Genomic DNA, 23,297 nt, shown 5'->3' with positions numbered 1-23,297 from the left:
GTAGACATCTGAAGGCAGTTCTGTATTGGGAAGCATTTAATATTTAATGTAATGTGTTTCTTATATTCTTCTGGAAGCTGCCCAGAGTGGCTGGGGCTTCCCAGTCAGATGGGCAGGGTACAAGTAATAAATAATTATTACTATTATTATGAATGCAGCAGTACTCTTCCCACCTGCAATTCCCAGCAACTGATATTCAGAGGTGCAGTGTGTCTGGCAGTGGAGTTAGAACAAGTCTAGTAGTTGTTGATAGCCTCCTCTGTGAATTTTTCTAATCCTCTTTTGATGGTTGATGGTTATCACTGCCATCTGTAGGAGTGATTTCCATAGTTTGTTTATGTACTGCTGTATTTTGTACCTTAGCTAGAAAAAAATGAGTTGAATGACTTGCAATTTTGTATTTGTATAAAATATTATGTTCATTTTTCACATGGTCTAGTCCTTCCCCTGCCCACCCCCTAATATTGTCTCCAGTCTTTAGAGAGTAGCTGGAAGTGGGGAGGCAGCAAAAGGTCCTCCTTTCGTTACACTCTGCAGTTTTAATCTGTGAACGTAGGCGCAGTACTGCACCCAGAGCTCAGAAACTTCTTATGCTAATGTTGTAAACTATGCCCAGAACCATGGGAGTTTCAAACACTGGATCTTTCCCGGTGGCTTTGTGCAGATACTAAAGTGCAGTGGAGAGAGCTTTGAGCTTTGAAGCATCACATGTCAGCTTCCCTATGGCTGACCATGGCTCTCCAGTGGTCAAACTCTAGAGCAGGGGTAGGCAACCTAAGGCCCAGGGGCCAGATGCGGCCCAATCACCTTCTCAATCTGGCCTGCGGATGGTCCGGGAATAAGTGTGTTTTTACATGAGTAGAATGTGTGCTTTTGTTTAAAATGCATCTCTGGGTTATTTGTGGGGCATAGGAATTCATTTTTTTCTTCAAAATATAGTCCGGCCCACCACATGGTCTGAGGGACGGTGGACCGGCCCATGACTGAAAAAGGTTGCTGACCCCTGCTCCTGAGTATAATAAACTGAAAGAATGAAACTTTCTGACCAAAAGTTTGAAATGGTTGAGGAGCTGTAGTGGTGTAATCCACTGTATCGAAAGCTTTTATAAGATGAGAAAGAAGCATTATCCTTTTTCTCCAGTTTCATATGATTAATGAGACTACTATTCCTATCTCTGTCCAAACATAGACCTACACATCTGTGAAGGAAGTAGTTCTAAAACCTTACAACTCCATGTAATTACACCTTCAACCACATGGAGAAAACTGACCCTAATCCCCATCAACCGTCAGACTGGAGCAGACCTTCAGTATGGGCACATTTCTGCCCCAGAGTTCAAGGTCTTGTAGGAATATCTCCAGGACAACCTGGAAAGGAGGTTTATGAGCCATGTATCTCCCCAGCGATCTATATTCCCTAACTTATTCCCTAACTTTTTGCAGAGGAGTCCCAATAGTTAACTAAATTGACCTAGTATGAACCCTGAAGGTGGATAAATGGAAGACCATGTCTCACACCCTCTGCAACCATTTCAAGTAGTTTACCTATGCATTGTTTCTGAAACTTTCTAGCACTTTTCCAGCAATGTGATTAGACTTCCTTGACTAGCTCGAAGATGACATATTGAATTTCTGTGAGTAACCTGAGGAACATAGACAACATGTCTGCTTAGTCTTGGAGCGACTATGTGAACACAAGCTTTCCCAGGGACCTTCAAATGGTTTGATGGAAAATGATGTTCCTCCATGGATACACAAAGATCCCAGCAGTGCTTGGGGCTTTGCCAACTTCTTCTGCAGACTTGTTTATACCACCTCCCATCTGGTTTCACCTTTCACTGGGCTTCCGAGAAAGACGCTGTTGCAGGTGTGAAACACGCATTCAAAAAGCTGAAGGCTGTCTTCATCTCTGACCCCATTCTGCTTCACCCTCACCCAAGTCAACCATTATAATAACAGCAGATGCATCCAGTCAGGTTGTGGGGGCCATTTTGTCCCAGCGCCAGAACCTCATATTTACATGCAGCATTTTATTTGTAGCAACAGGCCCCTACTGAAGAAAATGATGACTTCTAGGATTGGGAGCTACTGGCCATCAAGGCGGGATCTGATAAGAGAAAAGTATCATACATTTGGATCATAAAATGTACAAAACCTCATCAGTTGTTATTTGTTACACTTGGTAGTTGCAAACCAATATTGCGGGAAGAATGGCAAGGTTGATTTTTTTTTTTTTATCTTGAAAAGATGGGCTCTGTTCCTGTGAATAGATTCTACTATCCTTAATTCTTATCCCTCCATGGAACTATCAATGTGGACTTCCTCCCAGGCTCAGAGAGCCCTGCCAACTGATGCATATGCCATTTAGCATCTGATTGGTGTAGCAGCTGATGTTGACTGACCTCATGTCCGTATAAGAGCTACTACCTGTTCCACCACCAGAGATACTACTTTCCTGAGTGTCCACTTAAGCTTGAGACCTTCCATGGCTACCATCTTGCTCCTGCTGGGGCACTGCATTCTTGAGAAGCTCCTGACTTCTGGTGCCTATCCATATGAAAGGATGTAAAACACTGTCTAGTTCTGTGATGTTTTTACCTGGAACAAGACCCCACACCAGAGACCCCAGGGTTTACCCCTTGGAGACTATGAGTCAACAACTCTGGCCTTCATTGTTAAACTCCTATCTGCATGAGGAAATGCTAGTGATCTTAATTGTGATTGATACGCAGCTCAAAATGGGGCATTTCATTCCAAATTGGGGCCTACTGTCTTGTCTCCACCGACACACTGTAAACCAGGCATTCCACTTCTGTGAGCTTACGGATAAATGTACTCTCAGACCACTGGTTTCCGTTCATCTCTTTGTTTCTGGAAGGCATTAATGGAGCTGCTGGGAATAATGTGGGTATGTCTGTCCATGGCATATCACTCATAAATCAATCAGCAAACTGGTAAACCAATATCTTTGCTGCTCCCTCAACTGTCATCAGGATGAATGGGTCTTCTTTTGTCATGCACAGAATTCACCTGTAACTACACCACTCATGTATATACCAGATCTCATTTTATACCAGTTATGGATACCACTCCAGGGACCTTCCAACAATCCCCACTTTATCCTTGGTCCATGCTGCTGGAGTTGAACTCGTACATCTGTACAAGGTTCAGACAGCTGATCCAGCAACTGGACTTAATAATTTCTTGTAATACAGGCAGAACTGTTTTAGGCGTGTCTGATATGTGTGCCATTGCACACATGTGCATTGTACTGCATCCGTGACACAAAATGTCACAAAAAGAGGTGGGGCACAGTCTTTTCAGGCTTTTTCAATGGTGTTTCAAATAAATGTGATTTCACATAAATGGGTGGTTCCTTGGAACGTAACCTCCCATGTAAATTGGAAGTTGCCTATACTGAATTTCAGAAAGGCTGGATGTTTTTGCACGTTTCCATCACATGTGGAGACACTTACCAGGTATGGGGCAGCCTCTCTAGCAATATGGTATGGCACTGGGATAGCATTGCCAGATTCCTAGGGGTTAGATACCACCTGTATATGAGTTTTAGGGTTAATTCTCTATTGCTTGCTGAAATAGACTTATTTTTATTTTTTTGTCCAAAGTCTATTCCATTGACCTGGGTCAGGTTCATAACCAAAATCACATTCCTTTGGATGTTTAATAGGGTCAAGTAAACCCACTGATGTCCCGACTAGAATTTTACAGATTGTGAATGTTATACCTGGGCCTTGTCCTGTGTATATTGCAATACTTTCAAATGAGGTTAGTGGTCTTGTGACAGTCTTTCTGTTAATAGGGTTAGCCATAAAACTGGATTTGGTGAATTAGCAGCCAAGGGATTTGTAAATTTCCTAGTTTAGTCATTATTTCTTGGTCTGATAGTGGTGTATTTCTGTTATAAACGTGACTTAACTCAGTGTTCCCCAACCCCCGGGCCGCGGACCGGTGCCGGTCCGTGGATCAATCGGTACCGGGCCGCCCGAGGAACTTCAAATCATTTCACTGTAGCGGGCGGCCGAGGCGCAGAGCATTGCGCCCTCTCAAGCCCGCCCATTGTGTGACAATAGCGAATGAAAATTCGCTATTGTTACACTGATGCTCCTCCTGGACAATCAGGAAGCGGGTCTTCCCGCTTCCTGATTGGCCGAAAGGCAAACCTTACACCATTGGCCGAGGAGGAGGCGCCACGGGAGGACTGAGGACTCGAGGTCGGAGACGCGGGGACTGAAGAGAAGCTGCTGTGAGGTAAGTGCACGGAGGGGGGGGGGACTCAGCTCAAAACAAGCGGGCCACGGAAAAATTATCAAACATTTACCGGTCCGCGGCGTTAAAAAGGTTGGGGAGCACTGACTTAACTGATGTAGTAAGGCTGCAATACATCCAGAATTTTAGCCGGGATTCGTCTTGTGGCAGTCTGAGCGGAATTTTCGCAAAGCGTCTGAAATTCCTTCCTAGAGACGTCTAAGAATTTGCCTCCTTTCATTCTAAATTATACACTTCACAATCCACAAGCAAAAACAGATATCCACAATATCTTAGTAAACTTACCTATACCATCACTAACTCCTGAGGAGGAAACTTTAAGATAGCTCTATCTCACTGGAAGAAATTGACAATGTTTTTAAAAAACTGAAACTGAAAGCTCCAGGACCAGATGGCTGGTCTCATTGGTGAAAGCTTATATCTCACCCCTAAAGGCACCTCCTGGAGGGTGACAGGCACCCTCCTTGTTGAACTAAAAGTTGTTGACTTGCTTTTTCCAGAAGGCTTTTTAAGGTAGTGTTTTATTTTTCTGTAAGGCTATGCTTTATATATGCCACTTAAAAATGCTAACAACCAAGCTGTACATAAGTGCCGCTTAAATGAATGAATAAATAATCCCATACAAAGTAGACCCATTGAAATTATTGGACCTAAATTGGTCATGTCCATTAATTTCAGTGGGTCTGTTCCGTGTAGGACTAGCATTGGTTGCAACCTGTATGATGTTATGACATGGAAGTAAAGAAAATTAGGGAGACACATATTTTAAGTAACAACTCCCCTGTTTCTGTTGTTTTTAGATGATGCTGCAAGTGTGATTCAGTTTGGTAAATCTGCTAAACGGTCACCAGAATCTACTCAGATCGGACAGTATGGGAATGGCTTGAAATCGTAGGTATTTGAAACCTCCTGAAACCTTTTGGTTTGGCTAAGGAGGTATAAGAAGCAAGAAAGATAGAGTTTTGCTTTTCAAATCATTCAGAATTTTTGCATTGACTTGGCTTGCTTCCCTAGCACTACTTATGTCCTTTGTGTATGTCCTTTAACCTTATTTCAGGAATCAAGTTTAAGTTGCAGGCCAACAGCATTCCATGTTTTTATTCTTTCAAGACAATTTTGTATAAGACAGGATTCCCCCCCCCCCCCCCAGAATACCCTTAGCACTTTATAGGTAATAATTAAACTAACATCCTATGAAACACTGGGTGATCCCACCCAGCAGTTGCTGCATGTTAAGTGGAGACAATATAGGAATGTGTGGGCATATTTCCTGATTCCCCCAGAGTGTGTGGGCAGAGTAGCCATTGCACAGCACTACCTTAAAGAGCAACTCATACAAAAAGCAATCTTCTGGTCTGGCTAGGAAGAATTTGGTTGTCTTCTGTATCAGATAGTCCTTGCAGATTTTCATAAACAAGCATGTGTATACTCCCAATTGGCTGTCTGTAGCTACAAACATTGGAACAGAAATTACTTGAATATAGCCCGAAATCCTCATTTCATATGAAAACTATTGTTGCATGCTACCCCAATCTCAGAGCGGTGCAAGATTCCAGGGGTTCCAGGCGCTTAACCCAGGGTTCATGTTTTTGTTTGGTAATGAAGCACAGTGGAAACTGAGATGTCTTTATGATATATGGTTTGTTCACACACATATACAACCTCAGCTTAATGGAGGGGCTCACTGTATTGACACCCCAAAAAGTGTCTTCTTTCTCCCATAGCTGCAGCCTTGGATTCAAGCAGAAATCGGCCATGGCACACACTATTTCCTATCTGCAAGCTTTCCCCCTCTGGGTTACACCACAGCAAACTCAGACCTCAAACTTTGTCCTTCTAGCTATCTAAGAGCTGGAGGAGGGTCCCCTCCCATTTGGCACAGAGCCCCCTCTCTTTTGCTCTCTTAATGGCCCATCACCCAGGTGATTGCCTCAACACAGGGAGCTGGCTTATATTCTAACATTTGAGGGGGGGTTACAGCTGGCTGGCACCCACAAACTCATAACAATATATTTCAGCCAGGTATGCCAGGAGTTAGTTGGCAGTTACACTCAGGTACGTTGCTCATGAATCAAGCAATAGAGATTGAGCAAAAATCAGCTGACTTGGGACTGAGTAATGGCTCCCTTGAGGCAACTGACGCCTGGCAGTAGAGACATTAATAAAGACAGAAATCACAACAACCAATCTCTGCTGAACAAACATGTTGCGGACAGAATTATTCCAATTATCTTGCTCATGTCTTTGTGTGATATAAGTGATTAATGAGATGAGATCTACTGCTAAATCCTTTGGAGTGTCTTATGAAACCATTTCATAACCGTCGTCATTATTGCTTACTGATAATTTGTATTGCAGATAAGAGTTAAGCAGCAACTGTTGGTGAGGTTTCTGCTGAGTCTTCTATGCTATGCTGTCCGAAAGCAAAAGAAAGTGCACAGTATGAGTTCTTGAGACAACAAATAACTTCAGCCAAGGAGGATTTAATGCCTTTGTGGACTGAACCCTAAATCCAAATGAACTCTGCCCTTTCCCAAACTTAGAATCAATAGAATCTTAAGAGTTGGAAGGGATCCAAGGGTCATCTAGTCCAACCCTCTGCGATCTCAGCTAAAGCATCCATGACAGCCATTCAACCTTCTGGCAAGCCATCTTCAAATTTTATTTTATCTATTAAATTTGTATACTGTTCTTCATCCAAAGATCTCAGCCTCCATGGGGAGAGCATTCCACAAAGCAGAGTTGCTGAAGAAAAGGCGTATTCTCGTGTTGCAGATTTCTCATGAAGGACGCACACAAAGAAGGGCCTGAGCTTCTGTTTCAGGGTCTGATTCAGTTCATATGGGGAGGAGCAGCCCTTAAGGTATTGCAGCTCTCAGCAGTTTAAGGCTTTATAGTTCAAAGCCAGCTCTTTGAATTGGGCCCAGAAACTAATCGGCAGCCAGGCCAGGATTGGTGTAATATGCTTAAATTATCTTGCCCCGGTGAACAACCTGGCTGCCGAATTCTGCACCAGCTGAAATTTATGTAGCATGTGCAGAGGCAGCCCAATGCATAAGTTGCATAATCTAACTAAGTGGTTACCAGAGCATAGACAACAGAAGTTAGGCTATCCCTGTCCAGGTAGGAGTGCAGCTGTGCCATCAGCTGAAGTTTATGGAAAGCACTCGTTGCCACTGAAGCCACCTGAGCCTCAAGCAACAGCAAAGGATCCAGAAATGCCCACAATGTACGTACCTGCTCCTTCAGAGGGAGTGTGACACCATCAAGAGCAGGCAACCTCTCATCCATCTGATATAGGGAACCACCCACTAACAGTCTTACCTAGATTGAGCTTCAGTTTGCCGGCTCTCATCTAGGTCATTACCAAGGGAAGACAACAGTCCAGCATATCCACTGCCACACTTGCAGATGTAAAGGAGATGTAGAGCTGTGTGTCATCAGCATATTCTGACAACGTATTCCAAAATGCTAGATAACTTCACTCAGCGGTTTCATGTAGAGGAAATAAAATTGAACCCTAAGGAACTCATATGTTGAAGCTTCCATGGAGGTGAAGAGCACTCCCCAAGCATCATCCTCTGGAAATAGCCATCCAAGTAAGACCAGAGCCACTGCAAAGCAGTGCCAGCCATCCCTGACTCGGACAGCTACTCAAGAAGGATAGCATGGTTAGTGGCATCAAGCCACTGAGAGGTTGAGGAGCATTAACAGGGACACATTTCCTCTGTCTCTCTCCCAATAGAGGTCATCATACAGGGTGAGCAAAGGAGTTTCTGTGCCAAAACCGGGACTAAACCCGAATTGAAAAGGTTCCCAACCTGTTCCCTCTCCCTAAGTTCTGGAATATACCAGGGAGCCAAATGGGCTCCACAAAGCAGGAGAGGGCACTGGATTTGCACATTTATCCAAATAAAACCACTTGGCAGGCAGCAGTATTGCTTCCTGCATGTTGTCAGTGGGATTTCATAGTCTGGAGACGGCGAGAAGCTAAACTCATGGTGGTGAACATGGTGGTTTGTCTAAGAAAAAATTACAAGCTGGTTTGTTGGAGTTACATCTAAAAGCTCACTTGCTGTCATGTGATCCCATGACAGTTGATACCCGAAATCTATAGTGGGTGGAGAGCACCACTAATACCAGTTGGCAGACCTTTCAGCTTGGGTGAATTAGATTGAAGTAATCACTTGAAGTAATGGCAAGTTCTTAAAGAAATGGGAGTGCCTGATCATTTCATCGTGTCTCCTGAGAAATCTATGTGGGACAAGAAGCTACAGTTAGAACTGGATATGGAACAACTGATTGGTTCAAAATTGGGAAAAGAGTACAACAAGGCTGTATATTGTCTCCCTGCTTATTTAACATATGCAGAATTCTTCATGTGAAAGGCTGGACTGGATGAATCCCAAGCCGGAGGTAAGATTGCTGGAAGAAATATCAACAACCTCAGATATGCAGATGACACAACTTTGATGGCAGAAAGTGAGGAGGAATTAAAGAACCTTTTAATGAGGGTGAAAGAGGAGAGTGCAAAATATGGTCTGAAGCTCAACATCAAAAAAACTAAGACCATGGCCACTGGTCCTATCACCTCCTGGAAAATAGAAGGGAAGAAATGGAGGCAGTGAGAGATTTTACTTTCTTGGGCTCTATGATCACTGCAGATGGTGACAGCAGTCACGAAATTAAAAGACACCTGCTTCTTGGGAGAAAAACAATGACAAACCTAGACAGCATCTTAAAAAGCAGAGATGTTACCTTACCAACAAAGGTCTGTATAGTTAAAGCTATGGTTTTCCCAGTAGTGACGTATGGAAGTGAGAACTGGACCATAAAGAAGGCTGATTGCCAAAGAATTGATGCTTTTGAGTTACGGTGCTGAAGGAGACTCTTGAGAGTCCCATGGACTGCAAGAAGATCAAACCTCTCCATTCTTAAGGAAATTAGCCCTGAGTGCTCACTGGAAAAACAGATCCTGAAGCTGAGGCTCCGATACTTTGGCTGCCTCATGAGAAGAGAAGACTCCCTAGAAAAGACCCTTGTATGTTGGAAAAGATTGAGGACACAAGGAGAAGGGGACAACAGAGGACGAGATGGTTGGACAGTGTTCTCGAAGCTACTAACATGCGTTTGACCAAACTTCAGGAGGCAGTGGAAAACAGGAATGCCTGGTGTGCTCTGGTCCATGGGGTCACGAAGAGTTGGACACAACTAAACGACTAAACAATGACTTACGGCTTCTGGAGTTCAGATGCTTTATTCATGCAGGAACTATTCATAGGATGAGTGAAATAGAGAGAAAAATAGCAGACATCTTGTCTGGAGAAAACAACAAACAAAATTGCTAAGCTTTAAGGGTAGAGTTAACTTAGATAGGTTACAAGTAAGTGCTGGCTAGGTTGTTACAGAAACAGTGCCCTCTAGTGGTTTAAAGCTACATGCATCAACTAGAAGCTTAAAAGAGGGTAATGTATTTGCTTTCCTCCAACAATATTAGGTGTTTCCGGTGGTCTATCATCTTGGATTTTCACAAAATGCATAATAATAGTTGCAGAATATTTATAAAGTTACAGCTCTAAATGGAGATCTTCTCAATTCTTCCAAAGGAAGATGTTCTTATTCATGACCTCGCAGAAAACCCTTATAGCAAATTTGGGCAAACTGGACAATTCAACAAACTATCCATAAAACAATGAACCAATTTATCAGACAGAAAATTGCCTGCGTTGCACCTTAAAGAAAGCCTTCATAAACAAAAAAAAATGTCTTCAGTAGGTACCTAAACATCTTCACTCAAGGCATCTGTCTGGTAATTTGTTCCAGAGAGCTAGATTTGCAACACTAAAAGCCCAGTTTCTAACACAGGCTAAGTGTGCCTGTGGGCAACCCTTTCACATGCGTGATTTACAGAATATGTGCTCAATTCGTACTTTTAACTGGCATCAACTCGGGTTGTCATTAGCTCTTCTCTCCTTCAGAATGATCTTGTGATGAAAGACCACCCCAAGTCTTCACAGGATAGCCTATCTATGAACTTGTACAAAATGGAACAAAAGAGCTGTGACAAGTAACTGTCACTAAGATGTGCTGTACTGTACCTCTGTTTCCTCAAGTGCATGTTGCAGATACAGTATGTAAGAAGCTCCCTCATACTGAATCAAACCATTGACCATTTAGCAAACACATCATTGTCTATGCTGGCAGTAGCACCTCTCCAGAGTTACAGATGAGGGCCTTTCCCAGCCCTACCTGGAGATGCTGAGTGTTGAATTTGAGCCTGTCTATAAGCAAACCATGTTTACCATTGAGCCACAGTCCCCTCTTCAAAAGGACTAGGGCAACAAATAGTGTGTGTGTTGAAATCTAAATTTCTTGTCAACAAGAAGTTTCTCTTCTGAAACTAAGTAGGAGAGCATTGATCTGTTGTACATTTATATATTTTGCTCCATATGTACATCTAATCAAACTGCCATGGACGCTCCAAGGCACAGAAGCTACTTGAACTCTGGAATATGGGAAGAATCTGGATTATGGTGTCTATTCTGTTATTTTACATCTACATATAATTATTACTGATGAATTTTAATGCCAGAGTAGGATGGGACAATTGGATTATTTGTAGGAAAAGTCTTATCCATTGAAAAATACATAATCTAAAAATCAACTACTATTTTGGATAACTGGTTGACAACCCTAATGAAGAATTTTAGTTGAGTAATCATACATATTTGATTTACGTATTTTCCAATCTCAACATAGGTGCCATATTTTGAAACATCAGTTGGAAGTACAGTGGTACCTCGCAAGACGAAAAACTCGCAAGACAAAAGAGTTTTTGGTTTTTTGAGTTGCTTCGCAAGACAAATTTCCCAATGGGCTTGCTTCGCAAGACAAAAACGTTTTGCAAGTTTGTTTCCTTTTTCTTAAAACCGCATTCCTATGGGAAACCGTGCTTCGCAAGACGGAAAATTCGCAAGACGGAAAAACTTGCAGAACGAATTAATTTCGTCTTGTGAGGCACCACTGTATGACATATTTTTAATGCTGTCATTCATTAGAAATATTATTTTTAAATATTTTTCATATTGGAAGTAACACACCAAAAGCAAAATAGTCTCAGAAGTAAGCAAATCTGTCTTCCTTAACCTACTTAAATATTGTCCTTGTTGATTAAAACTGTTCCACTCCACTAAATCAACAAGGGTTTTATCTTATTAATCTACTAGCTAGGGTTGCAAGCTTTATTAATGATGTAACTACATATCAGAAGTCCTATAAACAGGAATTGTGGCAGAAAGTTTAGTGATGATTCACGCAAGTGTCCAGATAAATGAATGTGTTGCATTACGATTTATACAACAGAGGTGCTGATTGGATGTGAAGTATCACTCAATTTAGTTAGCGGGTTGCTGGTTTTTGTTGTGCCGTTATGAGCAAGTCAGTATCTTGGTCACACTCTGGAATGTGACTTAAGTGTCGGGTACTTGCTTCAAGTTGGAACAGTAAACAAGATTACATCTTTGGTTATCAGGGAAAAAATGCTGTTTATTAGGACATGGATAGCAGAGTATTTTAATATTGCTCCTAAGCTGCACAGTGGTACCTTGGTTTGCAACCGTTTTGGATTACAACCGTTTTGGATTACAACCACGTCAAACCCAGAAGTGTGTGTCCCTTTTTTATTATTACAACCCCCATTCTTTTTTGGGGGGGGATTACAACCTTCTTTTTTTGGGGGGGGGGGGAGGTCCCATTGGCGAAAGCACGCCTTGGGTTACAACCTGTTTTGGTTTAGAACTGGACTTCCAGAACGGATTATGGTTGTAAACCAAGGTACCACTGTACTCTGCTTCTGCTTCAAATATGTGATTAGCTGTAATCAGTGTATTGATCTTGAGTAAGACTTGTTGGTATGTACCTTAACACTGAAATCTTCCCATAGGGGTTCCATGCGTATTGGCAAGGATTTTATCCTCTTCACGAAGAAGGACAACAGCCTCACTTGCCTCTTCTTGTCTCGCACATTTCATGAGGAAGAAGGAATTGATGAGGTTTGCAAACATTTTGTGATTTGTAGAATCAAACAGTATATACAGCTATATTAACTTAAGCCTGTTTTTATTACGTATTAAATATGAGGTCCTCCCTCCCTCCAATTATTATTATTTTTACTATTTTACAATATCTTAAATTTGTTTCAACTTTTTGCAATACACAAATTACTACTACTACTACTAATAAGAGTATGAGCCAGCTGAATCAATAATGGAAAATCTTGGAGTTTCTTGAAAGCTTGTTGGAGATGACCTTCATTAGACACTCATTAGTTTTGGATTGTCTACTACAGGGATGAGGAAGCATTTTCAGCCCAAAGGCCACATACTTTCTGGGAAACCTGAGGCCCCCATGTCAAAAGAAGGCAGCACATTTAATATGACTTTTACCTTTGTGCAGTAGGGTAGTTTTTGCGTGGTCTCAACACATCCCTTTCCGCCCTCAGTCCAGGCAAGCTAAAAGCATCACCCAAGTTCAAGGACACATTCCAGCTAGCCAAAACATTCAAGGATCCAAAGCAGGGTTGATTAGTCCTTAGCAGGGTGGAGTGCCTTTATAGTGGAGGATAAGTTTTATAAATGGGGACCTTTTAGAAGCTGCAACCTTACTGGATAACTGTTTGAAAGTATCCATTTCAAGTCTATTTTTTCTTTTTAAATGGTAGGTAATTGTTCCACTGCCCACCTGGAATGCTCGTACTGGGGAACCCTGGACAGACAACATGGAGAAATTCTCCATTGAGACTGAACTAATTTACAAGTATTCTCCCTTTAAATCAGAGCAGGAAATAATGGAACAGTTTAACAAGATCTCTGGGGACAAAGGTGAGAATATAATCTTCATAAGGTCAGAGATTTGTGCCCCAAAAGGCACTATATATGCCAAATTTGATGCTTGTGTGTATGATAAGAGCCCAATGCTTATGGGGGTTTTTTTACCCAAAGAAGGAACGGGTATATGACAGAGTTAATATTGTTGTATCTGATGCCTCAGGGACTCTGGTGATAATCTTCAACCTCAAACTGATGGATAATGGTGAACCTGAGCTAGATGTGACCTCAGATCCCCGAGACATCCAGATGGCTGAAACACCACCTGAGGGAACGTAAGCTTGATGCAGCCTAAGTTTCATATCTAAGTCTGTTTCTATGAAGCAAATTACTTCATGGGGAAGGGCATCCCTTGCTTGTAGCAGCTGAATTATTTTTGTGCTTTGGTGGAAGTAGAGGTTATCTGTCTTCATTTAACCCTTCACGGAGGAGATTGTGGGTTAATGACAGATATAGGAAGGATAATTTTATGGGCTTGTGAGCACTCTTGAGACACAAGGGAGTCGCAGCTGACCCTTGAGGAATGTTTAAATTCAAGGCCTGTTTCTAGCTGACAGGATCTAGAAATGAGACACTGGTCAATCACAGGTACAGTGGTGCCCCGCAAGACGAAATTAATTCGTTCCGCAATTTTTGTCGTCTAGCGAATTTTTCGTCTTGCGAAGCACGAAATCCCATAGGAATGCATTGAAAATCAATTAATGCGTTCCTATGGTCAAAAAAAGTCCAAACAAAGCCAAATTTGGTACAACAACAGTTTATTAACTGCTCTTTAAAGTCACACATACTGTAAAGAGCAGTTCAAAAATTGAAGGGAAAATAAATTAACTTTATAAACAAAACATGTCTTTGTTTTTAGACAAAGAAAACAAAGTTGCGAGATGTTTTCGTCTTGCGAAGCAAGCCCATAGGGAAATTCGTCTTGCGAGGCAAATCGAAAACGGAAAAACCTTTCGTCTAGCGAGTTTTTTGTCTTGCGAGGCATTCGTCTTGCAAGGTACCACTGTATTCACTTGAGAAACAGAAAGTTGGGAATGTGTGGATGTTAACACATGGAATGTAGTCTTAAAGCCATATCCACATTTAATCCTCTTTCAAGGAAAGCTAACTTCAGAGTTCTTTTAATGGGCTTACTGAAGAATCTACCAAGTTTGGCTGCATGTATTAGCTTTCTGTTGTTTGTAGTCGTCCCGTCTCCTCCCTTGAGTTCTCTCTCACACACAGAAAACTTAGGAGAGCTGGGACTCATCTCTCAGTTTGCACTAACTGTGGTAAAAGTCAGAAATGGAGGTGGGGTGGAAAATCATGGTTTCTCCAAAGCCTCCCCTGAAGTAAGACCGTTAATTTCACAGCAACCTTCAGAATAAGGGCAGAAGCCATGAGAGAGATTCTCATGGCTTCTGACTTCCCCCAATGGTGCTATAAACACAGAGGTAGGACGATGTCACTCTCCAAACACCTCTGGGAAAATGAAGACAGTCTCACTTAGCTTTGAGTTAGGTGAGGGGAAGAGCATAATGGTTGTCATGTTCAGCCCAAACCAAGTTGATTGGGTGAAGATGTATGTCCTTACCTGGGTTTAACTGAGTTGCCCTGACTCTTTTTGCACCCTGGGCATAGTGAATAATCTTGGTCTCCTTTTCTGCACATGATGATGATCAGCTAGTGAATGGGTAGAAGGCTGATCTTAAGGGCTGGGGTTGGTTTTCTGTCTCCTTTGACTTCCTATCAGGGATTCGTTAGCTGTGATTCCTGCATTGCAGGGGGTTGGACTACATGATCCTTGGGGTCCCTTCCAACTCTGTGATTCTATGATTCCCCCCCTCTTTCAGGAAGCCAGAGCGTCGTTCCTTCCGTGCTTATGCTGCTGTGCTCTACATTGATCCCAGAATGAGAATATTTATCCATGGACACAAAGTGCAGACTAAGCGTCTTTCCTGCTGCTTATTCAAGCCTAGGTATGAGTCATAGCCAAGGATTTACTTTACGAGGGGGCTGTTTTTGCTGCGTGCCACAATTTCTCAGCAGGGTGAAAAAGTTGCATAGGGCTTGTCCACACTTACCTTTTGCCCCACACTTTCCAGGCACAGGTCTGTGCTTTAAACCTCTGTGTCAGCACTCCCCCCTCCCCCTCCGCTCTTTCTCTGTGAAGCCTTCTCTTTAACACTGAATTGGAACAAACGAAAGTTTGGGTTTTCAGAGGATTGCTGTTCTCTCTGATTAAGTGGTAAGGAGCGGGTTTTCATGGGGAAAGTGCAGGGACAAAAAATAGTGCTCGGACACAGAGCTTTAAAGCATGGGCCTGTGCCACAAAAGGAAGACTGAATGAGCTCAGAATGAACAGTGCCATTTGGCCCCTGCACAGCACCTCATCTTTTCCAAATGTAGGATCATTGGTCTTGCCCTCTTCCACCTGTGGGAAGATGCTGGCTTTGCCTCTTTGCCCCGTGTGTGGAATGCACAGGCTGGGGGAGGTGATGTGCTTTGTTTTACAGAACCTTCTAGAAGGCTCTGCCTGTGGCCTGGAGAGACTGTTCTTATTTGTAAGGCTGCATAAAATGTCCATTCAAAGGACATTACAAAATCTAGAGCCCACACCACCTTGCTTACAACTAAAATCATATAACTACTTAGTTTATTCAACAAATAAACTTGATCCACAGCTCCCAGTTTTTCAAAGTCTCATAGTTATTTACACCTCCAGCACCCCCCTGTTACCCCCTTGCCTACCATCCACTTTGGGAATCACTAAATTACGGAATCCCGATAAAGGACTTGCTGCCTAAATAAACTATGCAATAAAAGTGATATTTTATCTGACCAGGGACTTTGGGTCAATAGTTGTATCTAAAGTTTGCTGTTTAACACAGTGTTTTCTCTCTCCTGCCTCTGCCCCCTCTGGCAGGATGTACAAATATACTTCCAAGCGGTTCAAGACCAGAGCAGAGCAGGAAGTGAAGAAAACCGAGCATCTGGCTCGGATTGGTGAGTTCCAGGGCTGGGTGAGTCCGCCCACCCACCTGCTGCCTCAAAGTTCTGATAGCCTAAGTAATTCCGGTCCAGTTCTGCTCTTTGTGTTACTTAAGGAATTTTTCAGTTGATCAGCAATCCGATGGGCATCTACAAACACACGCACATTGGTCTCTACCTTTGTCAGGTCATTCCATTAAACTGAATGTACACGTACCCTGTCTATTTTCTGAACCAGGTTCCCTAGGTCGGTTCATGGATATCACTGGAGCTGTGCAAAGGACCATTTGCAAAGTGATAGCCTGGTCCCAAAATGATCAGGTCTTCATATAACTGTAATTGACATTGCAAGTAGAGGTAGCTTCTTGCTTCTACTGTGTAGATTCTTGCTATTTTCTGATACACTACATCTAATACAGCTTCCCCGAGAGCCTGGGTTTTTGTTTTTGTTTTTTGGTTTGGTTTGGTTTTTCAGTTCTGTTTGCATTGATTCTACTGTCTCTTTGCGTTTTCAGCTGAAGAAAAGGCTCGGGAAGCTGAGAGCAAAGCCCGTGCTTTGGAGCTGCGCTTGGGAGGGGACCTCACTAGGGAATCCAGGGTAAGATCTGTAGTGTCTGGTGGTTGATTTGAATTCCTAGTGTTCAAGAAGGACAGGGGCACATTTCCTTGAGCTAAGCAGGACTGCTGCCAGTGAATGCAAGAGGCTGAAAGAATGGTGTCTGGTTAGGCTCTCAAAACAGTTCGAGTGTCTGTTCCAGCAGGTGACAGTCAGTATTTCTGCTGGTTTTACTCCTCCTCTGCAGAAGTTAAGAAGCCCCTACGAGTTGTGCCTATGTTCTAAAGTGATGTGTGGTGAAGGGAGGCTGAACATCCTGTGAATAGGATTTGGCCAATTCATCTCTGCATTTATGGCTCATGTAGGTAATAATTGCATAATTCCCTTTTACTTTCATAGAGTTTCTTCTTTTGGAGAAGATTCATTTCAGAATATTCACAGATCAGAATTGCATAGAATCACAGAATGAGGAGCATAGTTTTACAGCTTGCAAATCTGTGAAAATAGTATAGGCACAATTAACAAACAAACAATCTAGCAATAATAATAATAATTTATTATTTATACCCCGCCCATCTGGCTGGGTTTCCCCAGCCACTCTGGGCAGCTCCCAACAGAATATTAAAAGCACAATAAAACATCAAACATTAAACAGGACTGCCTACAGATGTCTTCTAAAAGTCAGATAGTGTTTATTTCCTTGACATCTGATGGGAGGGAGTTCCACAGGGAGGGCACCACTACCAAGAAGGCCCTCTGCCTGGTTCCCTGTAACCTCGCTTCTTGCAGGGAGGGAACTGCCAGAAGGCCCTTGGAGCTGAACCTCAGTGTCCGGGCTGAACGATGGGGGTGGAGATGCTCCTTCAGAGGTGTACTGGGCTGAGGCCTTTTAGGGCTTTAAAGGTCAGCACCAACACTTTGAATTGTGCTCGGAAATGTACTGGGAGCCAATGTAGATCTTTCAGGACCGGTGTTATATGGTTTTGGCGGCCACTTCCAATCACCAATCTAGCTGCCACATTTTGGATGAGTTGTAGTTTCTGGGTCACCTTCAAAAGTAGTCCCACATAGAGCGCATTGCAGTAGTCCAAGCAGGAGATGACCAGAGCATGCACCACTCTGGCAAGACAGTCCGCGGGCAGGTAGTGTCTCAGCCTTCGTACCAGATGGAGCTGGTAGACAGCTGCCCTGGACACAGATTTGACCTGTACCTTCATGGACAGCTGTGAGCCCAAAATGACTCCCATGCTGCGCACCTGGTCCTTCAGAGGCACAGTTACCCGATTCAGGACCAGGGAATCCTCTACACCTGCCCGCCTCCTGTCCCCAAAAAACAGTACTTCTGTCTTGTCAGGGTTCAACCTCAATCTGTTAGCCGCCATCCATCCTCCAACTGCCTCCAGACACTCACACAGGTCCTTCACCGCTTTCACTGGTTCTGATTTAAAAGAGAAGTAGAGCTGAGTATCATCTGCATTTATTTCTTATCAGAAGGAAGAATAGAAGTTTTTAAAATTATTGTGAAAGGTGGAAATCTGTGGCACAATATTTATGATAATTCACTATGAAATAGACTAAATGTAATGCTTAAGTTTAATAGAAGGGTGTGGTTGTAAATAAATATAAATAATGTGATGAAGTAAAAGAATAATATATGATAATTTGAAGAAGATAAAACCCCTGATGAAATAGGAAGACGGAGTATTTATTTATTAAGATATTATATATTGCTTAATTATTTGCATTCCTAAGTGGTATACATAAAAACAATCCACAGAAAATGGGACAATAAAATAATAAGCCTTATTCATTAAACTGAACACTACCATAAAACGTCTTCTGGAACAAGAAAGTTAGTAATTTGTCTAAAGTCCAGCAGTTTGTGTGTTTTTAATATATACATAGACTTCATGAGAATCTGATATTGTGAAAATATAGTTAGTATTAATAAATAAATAAGATAGTCATTCTGTTTCACCGCTACTATTGTAGAATGCTTTTTTAGGGCCACTAAGGAGAAGCTGTGTGTATAAAAACACAAACTTTAGGTAGTGCTTCAAGATTGCGTAACCATTTTAAGTGTGCTTCACATCCGTAGGTCATGTTGCGCCAAGCCCAAGATGTGGCGATAACCATGCGTAGAGAGGCAGATGTTAAGAAGAGGATCAGGGAGGCAAAGCAGCGGTGAGTGGCAGAGCTCCAGTTCTTCCATGCCTCTTGCTTTGTTCCCCTGCTGATAAGCGACTCTCAAGGATCTTGCAGTTCTGAAGGTGTATCCATTTCATTTATACCTTACCATGGGAGCCAACTCTTAGGGGCCAAGGGTTCTTCTGCCCCCCCCAAAAAATATTTGTGGGGACCGGGGGCTCCCAAAGTTGATGAGCATTGCCATCCAAATGGTGTGCGTGTCCTGTGTCACATGATCAGTTATGCAGGGAGAGGCGCCCCCCCCCCACATATTTCATTCAAGCTGGCACCCCTGCTTTCCAAATTCCTTGCTTAAAAAATGTTTTAATTAGGTGTGGACAGTTCTGGATTTGACCAAAGTTGAAGAATACTGTTCTTGGGAATCCGGAGATCACGCTGGGTGTAACTGCTTTTAGAGCTTTTAATTGTTTTTGGAATTTTTAACCGATCTAGAATGTTTTTGTTTTGTTTTCAAGAGGAAGGGCAGGGTAAAAATTCAATAAATACTAATATCAAGAATTCAGCAAAAAAGTCAGAATTTTTGTCATGTGCGGACCCTCATTTGTTGTACACTCACCCTTTTCTCGTCCATACATTTTCATTCCCCTGTTTCCCCCCACAATACACTTGTTATTTGTTGGAAGCATTTGACATGTGCTCCCTCCTGGGCACTGGGAAATACATTGGCTGTTCTGTGCTTTGCCAGTGGATTTCCAGCCTTATTTGCTATCTTTTCTCTACATCTTTGTTGCAGAGCCCTCAAGGAACCAAAGGAGCTGAACTTCATCTTTGGTGTGAACATTGAGCAGCGGCATTTGGATGGGATGTTTATCTATAACTGCAGCCGACTGATTAAGATGTATGAGAAGGTGGGCCCGCAGCTGGAGGGTGGCATGTGAGTTTCTTGCAGAGACCTCTAGTTAGTTCTTGCCTTAATGACAAGTAAAGTGAATCGGCCTGTTTCCTCCTGTGTTATGTGAGTTTTGATCAGCCCCACCCTCCTCTTCCACTTGGTGTATTCTGTACTTTAAAAGAAAACGGAGCTGCAGCAAATCAAGTTCATTGCACAGTTATTTTGCATGCTTTATTCAGTTCTTACTATCTTAAGAACATAAGAATAGCCTGCTGGATCAGGCCACCTAGTCCAGCATCCTGTTCTCACTGTGGCCAACCAGGTGCCTCTTCTGGAAAACCCAAAAGCAGAAATATATGTCCCAGGGATATGGAGAAAACACTTTCTCTAATTCCCTCTGATTTCATATGAATGGTTAAATATATTGTGAGGAGTAATCCATTGTTGGTTTTGCATGTATACCCTGAGTTGCATCTTCTAAATTGTTAAAGGTCCCCTCAACCACGAATTGAAACTTCAAGGAAACAGAGACTTCAGGTAGCAAACTGCATTGTTCATAAGTGCAGGAGGCAAACTGATTTGATCATGGTGCCAAACTGATCCTAATTACAATTTGGCAGAGAGCCTTTGCTCTGCACAGTACACAGATGATCTTGTCAGGGTGATACTCTCTTAGATTAGATAACCTGTTTCCAGCAGAACATTATCATAGGGAACCATCTGTCCATGTTGTGCAGAGATACATGTGCAACTCATGATTACTAGAAACAAAGGCATGTTGTTCGTGGCACAGCATTAACTGAAAGCTTCATCTGTGGACGGATTTCACAGCTGCTGTAGCAGCCAGTTTTGTTCATTCATTGGGTCCCTGTTTGCTGGAGCCTTTAATTACATCAAGCCTTTTCATTTCAAACATAAGACGGGGCTGCTGGATAAGGCCAAGGTCCCATCTAGTTCAGCATCCAGTTCCCACCCAGATGTCTGTGGGAAACCGGCAAGCAGGACCCAACCACAAGAGCACTCTCCCCTCCTGCGGTTTCCAACAACTGGTATTCAGAAGCATGTTTGCCTCTGACTCTGGAGGCACAGCATAGCCATTGTGGCTGGCAGCCATCAGTAGCCTTCACCTCCATGAGTTATTCCATGCTTGATATTTAATTAACCCTGCTCCGTCTGCCCTACACTGAGCCAGGTTCATGTTTGCTGTAGTGGGAAGGAAGGAGCCTGTCTTCCGACTCTGTCCTTCTCAGGCCGGTTGCTGCCTGCAAGCTTATCACTGTTGTGTTTCCTCCCACTCAGGGCATGCGGTGGTGTTGTCGGAGTGGTTGACGTCCCCTACCTGGTTTTGGAGCCAACACATAACAAGCAGGACTTTGCCGACGCCAAGGAGTATCGGCACTTACTAAGGGCAATGGGAGAACATTTGGCTCAGTACTGGAAGGATGTTGAGATTGGTAAGCCGCTCTTGCAATCTGGTGGGATGTTGGGCATGGAAGGGGAATGCTAGACACAGGGAAGGGACAGTGGATAGTTATTGTGTGTTTGTTTGCTTACTCATCTTGATGCTTTGTTTCGTTTTTCAAAAAAACCCAACAACAACAACAACCCTCCAGCACAGAAAGGTATAAGCAAGTTCTGGGATGACTTTGGCTATTTATCTGCTAACTGGAACCAGCCTCCATCAAATGAATTGCGTTACAAGCGGCGGAGAGCCATGGAGATCCCCACCACCATTCAGTGCGGTACGTCTGGTAGTGCCGAGTTTCCGGCATTCCAGGATTGGAAAGGTGTTTGCAGGGAGTTGAAGCCCCAGCAGTGCCTTAGGCGGCAACACAACCAAACTATAGTGATAAAAGGCTAGATTGACACCATGCATATTCAAAGCATGTGGCTTCCTCCAAAGAATCTTGGGAACTGATTTCTTAATTGTGCTGGGAACTAGGAGGTGGGGGGGGGGGTCAGCCCTCTCTTGGTGTTCTTTTTTCCGAGGGGGGGGGGCAAAGAAGCAATAAGCATATCATTGTCATTATTACTTCACCCCTGCAGTCATCAGCCAAGTCCCTTCTTTGAGTGCTCTCTCCGCAGGAGGTCTGGAAGCTGGCAACATTAGAGTGGTGGCTTCCCGCTTGTGGAACACGCTCCCCAGGGAGACTAGACTGGAGCCATCATTGCATATCTTTAGGCACCAGACAAAAAGCATTTGTTTTCCACTAGGCCTTTGGCTTTTAATTATCTGTGGCTTCCTACAATGGGTGGGATGTTTTAATGTACAATAATACCTCCACGAACGTCCGCCTTGTCTAGCGTCCATTCTGGCGGACGTCCGCAGCAAAGTACCGAAACAGGTTACTTCCGGGTTTTCCACTCGCGCCTGCGCAGAAGCGCTAAATCACTATACGCAGAAGCGCAAACCGCTCCGCGCACGTGCGCAGACACGGCACTTTGCCCTGTGTCCTTTTCGGCTAGCGGCCAGGGCTCAGGAATGGATCCCGGCTGCAAAAGGAGGTACGACTGTAGTTCTTTAAAAAAAAGAAAAAGATTTGTCTCTTAGATTTTTAAAATGCTGACTTAAATGTATGTATGTGTTTGTTTCTTATTTAAAATATTGTAAGTCACTTTGAGTTGCTGTGGCAAAAAAGCAACTAATTAATTTAATAAATAATCCAAAATTTATGAATCCTCCCAAGGTGGTTTACAATATAATCACATGGAATAAAACAGTTTCCTAAAAAACAGTTAAAACAATTACATATTTAGTGTTCGTTCACATTACCAAGTCCTTGCTTGCAGGCCCTGGGTGCAGATTGGGTTTCTTTCATCTGGCTTTGCAATTTGCTAACGGCATGATTTGTCTTTGTGTCAATAGACTTGTGTCTGAAATGGCGGACCCTCCCCTTCCAGCTCAGCTCCGTGGAGCAGGAAAACCCAGACACCTGGGTTTGTGCCATGAACCCCAGCCCTGATCAGGACAGGTGAGGATGTGTTATGAAGCTCTCTGAGCCCTCTTAATTTAGTAATCTGCACAGCAGTCTGTAAGCGCTAGCTTGTAACTGTGCAGTTGTTGGGGTCCATATTTGACAGAGCCATATGTTTTCCCATCTTTGCCATAGGAGGTTTTTTTAATAAACCCAGGCCATTTAAAATAACTGATCTTCTCGATCTGTTATCTGGGCTTTCTCGTTTATTTGCATTTATTAGTTGTTACATTTCTTCTGCTCCCAGAAAGAGCTATTTTATGCTGCTTAGCATTGTTTTGAAATTTGTATTTTTTATTATAAAGTGACCATTTTGTATTTTCTGTAAGCCATCCAGAGAACCTATGTTTTTATGCTGCCATGTAAATAAAGTCAAGGGAGAAAGACATGGGAGCCCATAGAAATCATTCAGGTGAGAGATGCAATGGAGCCCATAAGCAGGACCTGGGCTCAACAGCAACTTCCCTCCAGTGGTTTCCTGCAGCTGGATCTCAGAAGCATTTACTGCTTCTGTGGAGGCAGAGCATAGCCCATCAGGGTTACAAGATGTTTTATAGGCTTGACAGCTTAAGCCTACACTTTTT

The 23,297-nt window shown here is 43.0% G+C and overlaps 1 protein-coding gene across 2 annotated transcripts in view; it reads left to right on the top strand.

The window, feature by feature from the left end:
* The window catches only part of MORC2 (MORC family CW-type zinc finger 2), a 54,529-nt gene that overhangs the window by 22,995 nt on the left and 8,237 nt on the right, over positions 1-23,297 (top strand). The window contains exons 5-16 of one of the 2 annotated variants that reach the window (XM_083478503.1): positions 5,088-5,178; positions 12,230-12,338; positions 13,007-13,166; positions 13,336-13,447; positions 15,005-15,130; positions 16,078-16,157; positions 16,658-16,740; positions 18,797-18,882; positions 19,640-19,780; positions 21,038-21,192; positions 21,352-21,480; positions 22,605-22,710. In XM_083478503.1, coding sequence (XP_083334629.1) covers positions 5,088-5,178; positions 12,230-12,338; positions 13,007-13,166; positions 13,336-13,447; positions 15,005-15,130; positions 16,078-16,157; positions 16,658-16,740; positions 18,797-18,882; positions 19,640-19,780; positions 21,038-21,192; positions 21,352-21,480; positions 22,605-22,710 — 1,378 coding nt within the window. The remainder of the gene's footprint in view (positions 1-5,087; positions 5,179-12,229; positions 12,339-13,006; positions 13,167-13,335; positions 13,448-15,004; positions 15,131-16,077; positions 16,158-16,657; positions 16,741-18,796; positions 18,883-19,639; positions 19,781-21,037; positions 21,193-21,351; positions 21,481-22,604; positions 22,711-23,297) is intronic. The other variant, XM_083478504.1, reaches the window with a different exon arrangement.

The sequence above is a fragment of the Podarcis liolepis genome, assembly GCF_965112155.1.
Source record: "Podarcis liolepis genome assembly, chromosome: 15".
Taxonomy (NCBI): Eukaryota; Metazoa; Chordata; class Lepidosauria; order Squamata; family Lacertidae; genus Podarcis; species Podarcis liolepis.
This window is presented reverse-complemented; position numbering and strand designations above follow the sequence as displayed.